Genomic DNA, 12,239 nt, shown 5'->3' with positions numbered 1-12,239 from the left:
ATTGGAAAAGAAAACAAAAATACTGCGTTTAGCTATTATTTGACTAAAAATTGTTTAAAACTTTTGCAGTTGAGTGATATACTCCTTTTTTTCTTTTCTTTATATACTGTTAAACCAACTAATATTTAAAAGCAGTCCATTCGTTAGTTCTAAATTCTGCAACAAATTAAACATATTTTACTCAGAATCTATCAAGTTAAAAATAACAGTAGAAAATATGAAATAAATAACAATAGAAATATGTTTTCAATATATTTTATAGAACAAGTATAAATAAACAGAACCTTTAAATTTTAAGCACAACAGAGAACACTCGACACAGAGGCGTTTCATATTTATCTAGAAACTTGCACTGCAAGCATACGTTATATATCGCCTCGAACGGAAAGAATGATTTTTCATTCTTTGAGAACACTATTTGGCCCTTGTTATCTTATCCGTTTCTTCACCGAAGAACTCCGTTTTGTTTCTTCAAGCGCTGCTCGAAGACAGATCTGCTGTGCTGTGCCTTACACTGTAGCAGAAATATATACACAGACCTACAAAAGAAAGAAAAATATGTATATTTACACTTGTGTTTCTTTGGCAGCAAGATCACTTTTGAAGTATTAAAAATATACATGTTCATAATCATAAATTATTTTACAGATGACTTACTCGAATAAACGTATCACAAAGCGGTAATTTTCGAACTAACATAATCGGATAGTATATATTATCATTACAGCATATTATATGGTCACATTAATTTTATATATTAAAAAATCATATTATTGGAATGGTTAAGTCATTTCGAATACGAATGAACGTGTTCACATTCTGACTGAAGTCAGGCCAAAGACGCGGTTAATCTGGAGCCAAGACTGACACAATATTAATCAGATTACGTATAGTGTTCATGAAACTAAAGTGTTCTGGAGCCAATTGAATCTAAGTGCCAAAACAACAACAACAAAAAAAACCACAAATTTGAAGGAAAACGTAAAAAAAAAAAATCAATAACGTAAGTTTTTGGTGAATCGTTAATTCAAAAGCTTTTCGTGGTTGGTAAACATAAAAAAAAAGACATTAGCTGCGTTAGCGATAATGATCTCTTTACATAAAAAAATTCGATTTTTTTTTTTTAGCACTTAAATCAATTTTTCCTAGAACGTTTTGATTGTTTAGCAAGTGTTGCGATGAAAAAATCACAAACTGAGAAGTTTTTTTTTTTTACTTTTTTGAAAAAAGAAGTTAAATTCAATTATTTTCCTAAGTTATAGGTTAATACCTATACAATTTATTTCGGTCATAATATTACGCATACCTTATTCAGTCCTCTTCTCTCACATTTTGAGACCATAATCTCTGGCTTTCATGCAAGTATCTGAAAAGTCACCTGATGTACTACTGCATAAGCTATATTACAAAGATTTTGTCTCAATAACATCCAATATATCAGTTTAACAAGAGTGTGTATAGTGATAGATAGTGCAAGTGTTTATATATGTGTGTGTGTATGTAAACTTAGTTACAAATTCAACATTTCAAAAAAATGCTACTATTTTTTAGTACTTTAATGGGTTAAAAAATTCCCAACATAGTTTGCACAGTAAATATTTTACACGATAATTGTTGAAACAATTTTATTTAACTTGCAGTTATTTTATAATCCGTACAAAATAATTATTTATACAGCTAAGTCAACTTTGAATAAGAACTGATGAGATATTTATCACAGAAGAAACAGACATTTTACCAGAATAAGTGTATTTGAAGAAAAATTCTTAGTGAAGATAAACACTTCTATAAAAAAAAGTGTAGTATATTATAGGGATACCTAGAATTTTCGCCATACTAAGTAATGTGATTTTTTGGCAGCATATAAAATAGAGATGTTTTTAGAGGTCCTATGAGCAAGAGAGAAATCTTTACCATAGAGACATAAATGATCCCCAGTTTTCCAAAAATGTTTTGACACCAAAATTAATTATATCAAGTTAGTTAATTTGAAGATGTTTTCAAAGTTACTGTAGAAAAAACCTTGTTGAAATTTATAATTTGAAAGAGAATATAAGATAATATATTGGATATAATATAAGATAATAAAAATAACTTGCTGAAACTTATAATTTTAAAGATAATATAAGAGCTTAACGAAATTAGTTAGTGTACAGTAGCATCATAATAGTTAATAAACAAAGCAAAATAACTATAAAAAATATTCTTTATTATATTTTACCTGCACAGCAATGAACCCTTATTCAGTTTTTGACTTTATTAATAATTTCAACAATTGTACAAACATTTAATCGGAATTCTCAATTTCAGACCATTGTGGTAATTCATATTTCATGGTGTATTTTCACATTCTAATAATTTTCTGGCAGCTGTGTATACATCAAGTTACCACAAAGGGAGCATAGATATCTCATTGTTGTACTTAGGTATTAACAAATAATTTTTTTAAATTAGTTTCATGCCACATAGTTCTTTACTCACTACTCTAGCCCCACCTCAGAAATCACAAAACCAGCATCAAATAAATATTTCGCCAGAACTAAATAAACCTTGCAGATTTTTGTATTGTATTGGTACCACATATTAAAATACACGTCACAAACATAACTGGATTACTTTTTATTCAAATCAGCATGAAAAAGACACGCTTATTACAAATATATTTCTTAGTACAAAACATACTACAATCTCAAATTTGGGTTATAACAACAAAAAATTTAACACAACAAAAGCACGCCACAGAAATGAAGGCGCTTGTTACGCGAACAGAAAATGGACAGCACAATAGGCAACAAACACAATATGCAATGTGTTCTCAGCAAAGCACATCTGCTGCAAATGCTTGTGATGTTGAGATGCACTTTGATGTAGCTGCAGTGTATCTCCGACACGGCTTCTAGTAAAATACAGCAATTTACTGTTAGAACATGTGTTTGTTGGGAGATTTGTAGTTATTGTCAATGGCGAGAAGTTCTTTATGATACACCTGCTTTCAAGGTTGCCAGGTTATTGGATGACGAATTTTCGGAACACCGTGTCGTTCGAAAAAAAAAAACATTTCACCACAATTTTGAAAGACGTTCTCCACTTTTCGACCTCGTCTTCAAACACGATTCGCGCGCGCGCGCATAACTGCAGAAATCAGTTTTATTTTTTGCTAGGAAAAAAATCAAAAGATCTTCTGTGACGTATGAATAAGTATAAATGTCACTGAAGTAAAAAAAATTCTCGGTTACTTTATATTTATAATGTTTTCTTATGAATGAAAAAAAATCCTTTATGCGTGTAGTTTTCTGAACAATATCTTGGCACGTAAATTCTCGTAGAGCGAATTTTAAGAGGTAAACAGATGCATTATTTCTAAAATTAAGCCATTGAGTTACGTTATAGTACTTAATGTTCTCGTAGTCCCCCGCAGCAGACACAATAAAACGGCACACCAGTTCTTTACTTTTGTTGCATAGCGTAGAGGCTGGCCGTGTTTCACTATTGTTCAAGTTTATTTCAAATACATGTCAACCGTTGGCACGAGGATCGCAGAAATTCTGTGCGCAAGTAAACGCGGCCGGAATGGCCAGGCCAAATAAGGCAATGGTTTCTGTTGGAGACGGCCGTCAACCACAAGAAGGAAACCAGTGGCGCGGGCACACCTAACGTCTAATATCTTCGCGAGAAATGCCAACCTTCTATGCGTATGTACTTGAATGTGTGTGCTAGTCAGTACCTCGGACGTCTTCATCGTTACATCGATTCAGTTCAGTGAACGCGTAAAAACAACAACTCCAGGGGCCCGTTTCACAAGGGCACAAGTCTTGTTATTTACAACATTGTAAAAAAAAACGCTTTCGTAATCACACTTTGTTACGAACAGGCGTTTCAAACATTTCCCTAAAGTTGTCACTAACAAGTAAAAGTTAAAATTATTAAGTTGCAGCATAAATATGTTTATGATTTAAATTAAGTTTTTTTCTATCTCAGTAAAGGAAGAACTAAGTAGAAAATTAGTACTAGACAAAAAGTGTCAGCTACAAATTTGTAAGCCACAATTATTGTCAATAACATAATTTTTTAAGTACATCACTGGTAAACTTGTGAAAATTCACGTGTCACGCCAAGTTTGCAAGAGTGCTCTTGTGAGACACTCGTGACTAGATATTTGTACTAACTTGTACAGGTTACGAACTTGTGCTTCTGTGGAATGGGACCCGGGCAGGCAAGGTTCTGAACGTCCAGTCGCGACGAAGATTCACTGACAACTCTACCGGAGCTGAACCTCACCGTCGTCGCTACGTTCCATCAGCATCTTTAAGCATAGCATGGGCTCAGGTGCAGAAGAAACGTCGCCATTTCTCACTGCGGGTTCACAATCCAGCAAGCCCCCGCCACGCGAAAAAATTTCCAACGATGGCAAAGCTCTACACAAAAAAAAAATGTTAACGTTTCTACCATTGACTACTTATTCCTTAATATTGCTCCTTGTATACGAACGAGTATGAAATAATAACCTCTGAGTATTAGGAATATGACTAGAGTGCTCGTTTTGCATTTTTAACAGTTCCATTTATCATCTACTTTCAGAGCGTTCTGATTCTGGATTAGTCAAGGCATCAAAATACATCTCGCTGCTATCGCTGTCTTCTAAGGGATCTTTGGCATCCTCAGTTCGACTCTGGGCTTTTCGTGGTGGTCCCGAGTGGTCCGAAGTATCCAGAGAACCTGTTCGGCTGATTCCTTCCACGCTCGGGCTGTCGTCCGTCTGGTCCGAAGTCGAGATGAGCTCCTCCAACATCAGCTTGTGTTTCCCGACTGCATCCGCGCTGCCGCTGCCCCTGAACTCGGGGTCCACGACAACGGGCCTGGTTCTGAACGACGGCCTTTCTTTCCTGGAAAATATATCTTCCAGTTTCGCTCGCAGCTCAGCTTTCGTGTAAGGTTCCCCTTCGGGTGATTCTTTGCCGTCGACATCTTTGGCAGAGTCCCGACGCGCCGAGCCTTCTCGCCCGGCTGTCTCGCGCGTCTCGACACTTTTGGCAAGATCGTGACTCTTGCTGCGAGATATAGTCGCCGGTTGCTTGTTGCCAAGGCCAGAGTCAGGTTGCGTGGCAGTTCCAACCAGTCGTTGGGACAAAAGCATTTCCAATCGATCCTTGATGCTTAAAGATTGTTCGATAACTCTGCTGTCGACTGAAGGCTTTTTCTTCAATTTTTCGTGAAGATTCGGCTCGGAGTGGCCTGGTTCAAGTCTTGCAGATGATCCGGTAAGCTGGGCTGGGTTTTTGGCCCCATATTTCTCCTGTAGTTGTTTCGCTTTGTTATTGTGTTTCTTCTTCAATAAAGTGTTCAGTTTTTCAGTAAATGAAAGCGATCGAAGATTTCCTTGATCTGGTTCATGTTCCGCTCGAACAGTAGCTGTTGATTCTTTAGATTCATTTACTGAATCTGAACCATTTTGTTTTGAATTTCCATCCATTAATTTATTTTCCTGTACTTCTAAAGTTTTATTTTCCTGTACATCCAAAGATTTATTTACCTCTAAATCCAAAGCTTTATTTTCCCGTACATCCAAAGATGTATTTTCCTCTACATCCAAAGATGTATTTTCCTCTACATCCAAAGCTTTAATTTTCTGTACATCCAAAGCCTCTCTTGGAAATAGATTCAGTTCTTCACCACTTTTTTCATCCTGTTCAACCTTTACTACTTCACTGCTGTGCGAGGAAATATTTTTCTTTAAACTATTGGTTCCTATAGAATCTTCCAGCTCGTCTGTTTCTGGTGTACAGTATTCCTCGCTGTCATGGCTGTCTATAGAATTCTCATGGTCACTTGTCTCATTTATTCTCTGTTCTTCGCGCGTCTTTTCAGAACCATGTGGCAGAACTATAATACTTGGATACAAATTCTTCTCGTCCTCGCTGGCTTTCAAACCGTCGTTCTGTGAACCTATTAACCCTGGTATGACAGTAATAGTACTCTCTTCTTTAGACTGCGTGTTTTTGAGGGGGATGTGTTCGCTTGTGTTGTTATCCAAGCCGGCACACTCAGACGACACAAAAGCACAAGGAAAAACGATCAAACCTCCACCCTTCACAGATTTCACCCCGCCATCTCTAACAGACACATAAGAACGAATAGAATCACCTCCGAAAACTCGTACATTCTGTTTAACATTTCTTTGTGATTCGTTTACAAACGTGACATCGGTTCCTAATTTTTCTGATCTACCAAGGAGCGCCTTTTCCACTTGGGGTGAGCCCAAGTGATTCTCTTTCACCGCACTGTAAGTAACAGCTGCTGCAACGTGATCACTCTCACTGTGGGCAGCTGCAGCTGTTGCTGCGCCATCATCTGCTGACTTGACGCTCTTTACCGACACTTCCGGAGTGGCTTCTGGGTCGCTGGATGTTTCACTCGGTACGAAGCCAGCATTGACGCAACCAGCAGCAGACTTGGGTGGATTCTCCTCGGCGCTAAGTTTACCAGCGCGCCTTTCATCACTTTTCCAAACACCGTATATCAGATAAAAAACGACACCTAGCAACAGAAATGTAATGGGAATGTGTCACTTATACAAACAACCCAAATATGCATTTCCAACACTTTATTTTTTTCTATTTAAAACATTTCACTTTCATCTGTTTACGCTATCTAATAGATGTATACCTACTTCTGAAAGTTACATAAAAATCAAGATAAAACCACAATGACATAATACATGTTTGTTTCAACAGTTCCTCCAAATCACAATAAATTTTACAGTTTGATATAAATATGGTTCTCTAAATAAAACGGTTCAGTCTCTTTGGATTTTGAATTCAAAAAAATATTTTTCTTGGTTATTTTTGTTCCACTTGAGGCAGAGGTCCAGAGAGCATGATTATAATAAAACATTGGAGTAGGGTTTTAAAAAACGCTGTCACGAACAGACTGGATGATGATGATTCGGACTTAACATAAGCGTCGAAGAGGCTGTAATAAATGCCAACCCGAATAATCAAAGAAGTATTTTGTGGTTGACTGCAGTTGGACCATCTTGATGACGGTGCTAAGTGTTTGAAGTTACTAAAAGGACAGTTCACAAGCCTAATATCATTTATCGAGTCATCAGCAGACATTATGTACGGGGTTGAAACCCATGTATTGAAAGGATGGGGGAGGGTGTAATAATAAAACTAGCATTGACAAGGTATATCTGATTGCTGGCTTCTTGTTTTACAAAGAAGATAACTTTTTGTTCATGTATATAAATTACATTTAAGGGACCATAGTTCTTAAACTCTTTAGGAAGTAACATTGTGAGCACAAATTAACCTAGATACCGCGCGCCAAAAAAATCAGTTTTGAGGTCCCTACATTGTTTTAATTATACACTATACCAAAAATTGTTTTTGGTATGCATTCCATCAATGACATTTTTCTTGGGGGGGAGGGCGGTTTGCCCTACAAAATTATTCAGAATATTGGTAGGTTGTATAGTGTATATTGACAAACTATTTTTCTTCCACATTGTTTTGCGGAGAATAAGAAAATTATTTTTTTAAAGTAAAGTCTAAAGTATAAAGAATAGTCGTCAGAACTTTCAACCAACATTCTAAACTATTTTCGTAAGATTTTACTGACTGAAAACCCGTTGGATACTAAGACACGCATCGGTGAAAATCAATGTAGCTAATCTACAAATCATTGACAAACAAGAGATATGCAGTCCGTAATTTTAGTGTTTTTTTTAACTATGACCCAAATCTTATGTAGTAAATTAATGCTACAGATCGGAGAAAATACAACTTTAAGCCATTGCACTAATATCACGGTGTTCGAAAACCCTGGCTCCATGACTCTGATTTCAGTTGCCGACGATTTCTAGAATTCACTCCAAACCAACACTAGGCTGGGTTCCTTACCAGAGATCCTGCCAGATTCATCCAAAAAATGAAACATAATATTTAACTGAGCTGTCGCGTCACGAACACAAACTACACGCTAGTCTGAGTCTCCAAAGGAACTACGAATTACGTGCTGCACCGCTGCAAGACGTCTTACCTGCGGCCATCCACACAGCGAACCTGATCCACGTCAACACGTCGAGCATCATCATTAGGTACACGTTGATGAAGATGCTCAGCGCAGGCAGGAAAGGAACAAACGGCACCTGGCATAAATCATAGAAAAAGAACATATCAACTGACTGCCTCCAGCAAAAAAAAAAAAATTGGTTGTCTGTAAAGTCGGTTTACGGACGATAGTTTAACGTGACAACGTCATAACAAAACATTGATGAAATAATTGCATACTTTTATAAATAAAACTGAATCATTTTTATTGAATTATCACTATTTTGTATGGATACAAGTAAGGAGTGAAATGAAATCTACAATTTAATTGATAAATTTACTTTTATTTGCACTCATTAATTCAAATAAATGTTTATTACTTTAACGAACTCAGATCATTTTAACTACAACTTTTATACATGTTTGCTATTTAACTTCTTCCGATCTGTGTTATTCTGTGTAAGGATAGGGACGATGATAGGAAAAGTAGGAAACGAATGGGAGTGTTTACAAGTTTAACGTGCCTCGAAAAAAGTCAAATCGACGGTTGTTCCAAATCGAGTGGAAGAGAGATAGATGCGGCGCAAGCGTACAATGAGCGTAACGGGGACGCAGCGTAACGGGACGATGTGCGTTACGGGACACTTTTTTTCGTGCGTGCAGCCTGGCGTTCATCGATTTATCAGACGTTGTCACGTCAATAATAAAAGCTCCATCACCATCAGGGCCGGTGCAAGGTAAATTGGCGCCCTAGGCGATAAACCTTAATGCCCCCCCCCCCCCTCCCCTAGGACACCCCAAAAAAAATTTCCTTGCCTCAAAATACATCACGTAAGCCTAAGATTTTGTCAACAATCAAATGTAAGCAGGCTTGTGTTTTTTTTTTTTTACTTTTTTTACTTATTACAAATCATAAACGGGTCACCGTGGACATTAAATAATTACTTATATCAATATAAACATTCCAAAGTGTTACCAAAATCACATTTTCATCTAGTTTCAATAATCGTTAATGATATTATATGAGCTGTTATGTGTCGTGCTGCGCCGCCCCCAGCTACTTGGCGCCCTGGGCGGTCGCCTGGTTCGCCTGTACGGACGCGCCGGCCCTGATCGCCACAGCTGTATAGAAGCTTCTTGCCAGCGGGCACCCACCCTGAACGGCGAGGCCCTGGCGGACCGGGGCTGCAGGGCGATGGAGATCACCATGAGCAGCATGACGACTACTTCCACCGCCACGGCGGCTACCGCCCCCGCGCTGCCCGCCGCCAGAAGGTCAGACATCTGGATGATGCTCTGGCTGGTCACCGCGCTCATCACGCCTGCCAACAAACCTCTCTCTCTCTCTCTCTCACTCGGCGACCGTAACGCTCCTGAAACACAGGGGCGTAGAAACCGGGGGGGACAGGGGGGACGTGTCCCCCTGAACCTTTTGGGTGGATGGGACTGTCCCCCCTCCCCCCCAACTTTCTAGACCGTGATATAGTTTTATTTCATAATATCATTCTGCCCAACTATATTTGTAATTTCTTCACTCTCAAATTTTATCTTAAGGAAACAATAATAATTTTTAACTTTGATGTATCCAATGGTTAGATACAAAAACTGCTTAAAAAGCGCTGTTTTGCACTTTTAAAATCAAAATTTTCCGGTGGAGGACCCCCCGGACCACCCCGTCTTAGAAAGAGGGGAATGGGTTTTCATGACTTCAAAATCATTATTTGTCCCCCCCCCCCCCCCCCTCAACTTTATGAACACAGCTACGCCAATGGAAACATTAACCTATACAACGCTGGTACGCAATGGCGGATCCAGAGGTTCACCTCGGAGGGGGCACTCTAGGATTTCAGAATAGCCAGAGAAAAAATTTCTTAAAATTACTAAATTTGTATTTAATCTACTCACACTACACATGACATCCAACCACCAGATTTTATGATTCTACAAGAAATTCATCAATTATATTAAAATATTTTATTGGTTTCAGAAACTATCATTTTGTCGGCAATATTAATGCAGCAGACAACTGGTTTTTCGGGGGGGGGGGCACTTGCCCCTGGTGCCCCCCCCCCCTTGGATCCGCCACTGTCTGTACGTAAATGTACCATTAACATAATTCGTGCGTTGCTGGAAAATCCGGTAACCAACAGAAACAGGTGTAGGCCTATACACTTTTTTTTTTCTGTCAACAACTAGACGAAATTACAGTTGTCAAAATTTATTAACGTCTGGAACATCCATAACGAATGTGATTTACATGTCCTGGCCAATATTAACCCCTGGTTTTATTTTTTTTAAAAACCAAATTTAAAAAAAAAACTTGCCAGCCTTTTTGCCAATAATATGGTCTCTGGAATTCTGTGCAAGCTTTTCACCAACAGTTTATTGCAAACTGTGAATGTGAAAATACGAGCTTTTGACGCCAAACACACTCTTTACTACTGTACAAGCCTAAACGTAAGAAATACTCAGTGATGGCTCGAAAAAACGTGTTTAATGTACGCAAACATAACCTAGCCAAGTATTGTACAAAGTTACAATATCTTTCTTGTATCATCACAGACTATTTCTTGGCAACTGGTGTCCGAAGGAGTCTTTTGTAAAAACTTGATGTAGGATTTTGGACATACGCCATTGCTATGCACATGTATGTCTGTAGAAGAAAGCTACAAAAAACAAATGACAAAAAACACAAATTAAGCAAAAAAATTGCTGTTGTCAGGATATAAACACCACACAATACTTCACAATAGGAATATGGTCAACAAACAAAGAAAATCAAAGAAAAATGGACTAACAAAACAAAACAAAAAACACAAATGATGACAGCACAAAAATACCGAACCCAAAAAATTCAGCACAACAGTTGAAACGAGACAAATACACAGCAAAACGAAAAGACGAAACAAACACAATAGTTATCCAAAAACAGAAGAGAACGAAAAAAAAACCACAAATGATGACAGCACAAATATATTGAACCCAAAAAAATTCAGCAAAACAGTCAAAACGAGACAAAAACACGACAAAACGATAAGACGAAACAAACACAACAGTTTTCTGAAACAGAAACAAGTACACAAAACTGTTTTCTCTATGAAAATGTTCTTACGTCCCACAACGTGCACGGACGACACACGAATAGCGCGTGGATACTTACAGAACAGGAAAACTTGCACGCTGACGATGTTGTAAGTGAGTGGCGTCGGACTTCTCGCGCAGGGGATGTTGAACAGCTGTTCGGCTATGGCGGCGCACGAGTGGCCTTTCCCTTCAGCCGCGGCGGGGTTGTCCGTGTCCGTGTCCGTGATCAGGAGTCCGTCGCGGGCTTCGTCGTCGTCGTTGTCCGTGAACCTGCGAGCCCCGCACTCGGAACATCGGTCCGGAACACGAGTTTCCGTCTCCGTCGAGACCAGCTGCGACTCTGCTGAATTCAGGCAGCGAAAGTTCGAAAGAGCGAGTGTTATAGTAAAAGGGAACTTTAAATAACTCACGACGTGGAAAAAAAAAAAGACAGAAGTGTGATCTGCTTCATTAAAATGTTTTAAAAATACTTCAAAATAACAATCAGGCCTTGAAAACGATTGGGGAAAAAAAACACAGCTTAGTCAGGAAAACACGTGTGTTTAAAAATGAAAAGTTTTTTTTTTTTTAACGAAGATCTCTCCTGTGTTTGGTGGCCTATCTGAATCTTTTAGAAATTGCAAATCATACAACGAATATGCGTGGATTTTAATTTAATGAAATAATGTTGGCTCATCAACTCGGACGTTTCCAAGTAACGTATATTACTATTAATGCTACAATTTTGAGACACATGAAAAGCTTTTTTTTTTTTTAACATTGAATACTCAAACAAGCATAATATGTACGTTCTGATTTAGGTAATGTTTTTTTTAATATATGGGAGTTTCAATTGAAAAGACCACCATACTTAAAAATGTATAATATAAGCATAAAATATACGAAAATTTTAATAAAACACAAGGAGCAAAAATGTACTCAGAATCACAAATATTAATATAAAAAAGAAAATAAACATGCTGTTTTTACTTAAAACTTGAGTTTTCAAAAAGTGAGAATTCTTTTAAAATTATGATTATAACCATTTTTAAATTTTGCTTTTAACGACACCTACAGGTAATGTTTCATTTCAGAATTTTTAAACGTATTGTGTTTCTTGGTGTA

General features: G+C 37.7%; 1 protein-coding gene across 5 annotated transcripts in view; it reads right to left on the bottom strand.

The window, feature by feature from the left end:
• Window positions 1-239: 239 nt before the first annotated feature.
• Window positions 240-12,239, bottom strand: part of LOC134534106 (cationic amino acid transporter 2-like) — a 47,344-nt gene continuing 35,344 nt past the window's right edge. For 2 of the 5 annotated variants that reach the window (XM_063372160.1, XM_063372162.1), the window contains 4 exons: window positions 11,212-11,405; window positions 9,207-9,373; window positions 8,041-8,149; window positions 240-539 (listed from right to left, as the gene is read on the bottom strand). In XM_063372160.1, coding sequence (XP_063228230.1) covers window positions 472-539; window positions 8,041-8,149; window positions 9,207-9,373; window positions 11,212-11,405 — 538 coding nt within the window. In that variant the 3' untranslated portion in view covers window positions 240-471. Of the gene's footprint in view, window positions 540-1,306; window positions 1,367-2,201; window positions 6,535-8,040; window positions 8,150-9,206; window positions 9,374-11,211; window positions 11,406-12,239 lie in introns of those variants that run through there. The other 3 variants (XM_063372158.1, XM_063372159.1, XM_063372161.1) reach the window with 2 other exon arrangements.

Source organism: Bacillus rossius, chromosome 7, assembly GCF_032445375.1.
Source record: "Bacillus rossius redtenbacheri isolate Brsri chromosome 7, Brsri_v3, whole genome shotgun sequence".
Taxonomy (NCBI): domain Eukaryota; kingdom Metazoa; phylum Arthropoda; class Insecta; order Phasmatodea; family Bacillidae; genus Bacillus; species Bacillus rossius.
The sequence above is the reverse complement of the archived record's forward strand: the minus strand, read 5'-3'. Positions and strand labels throughout refer to the sequence as shown.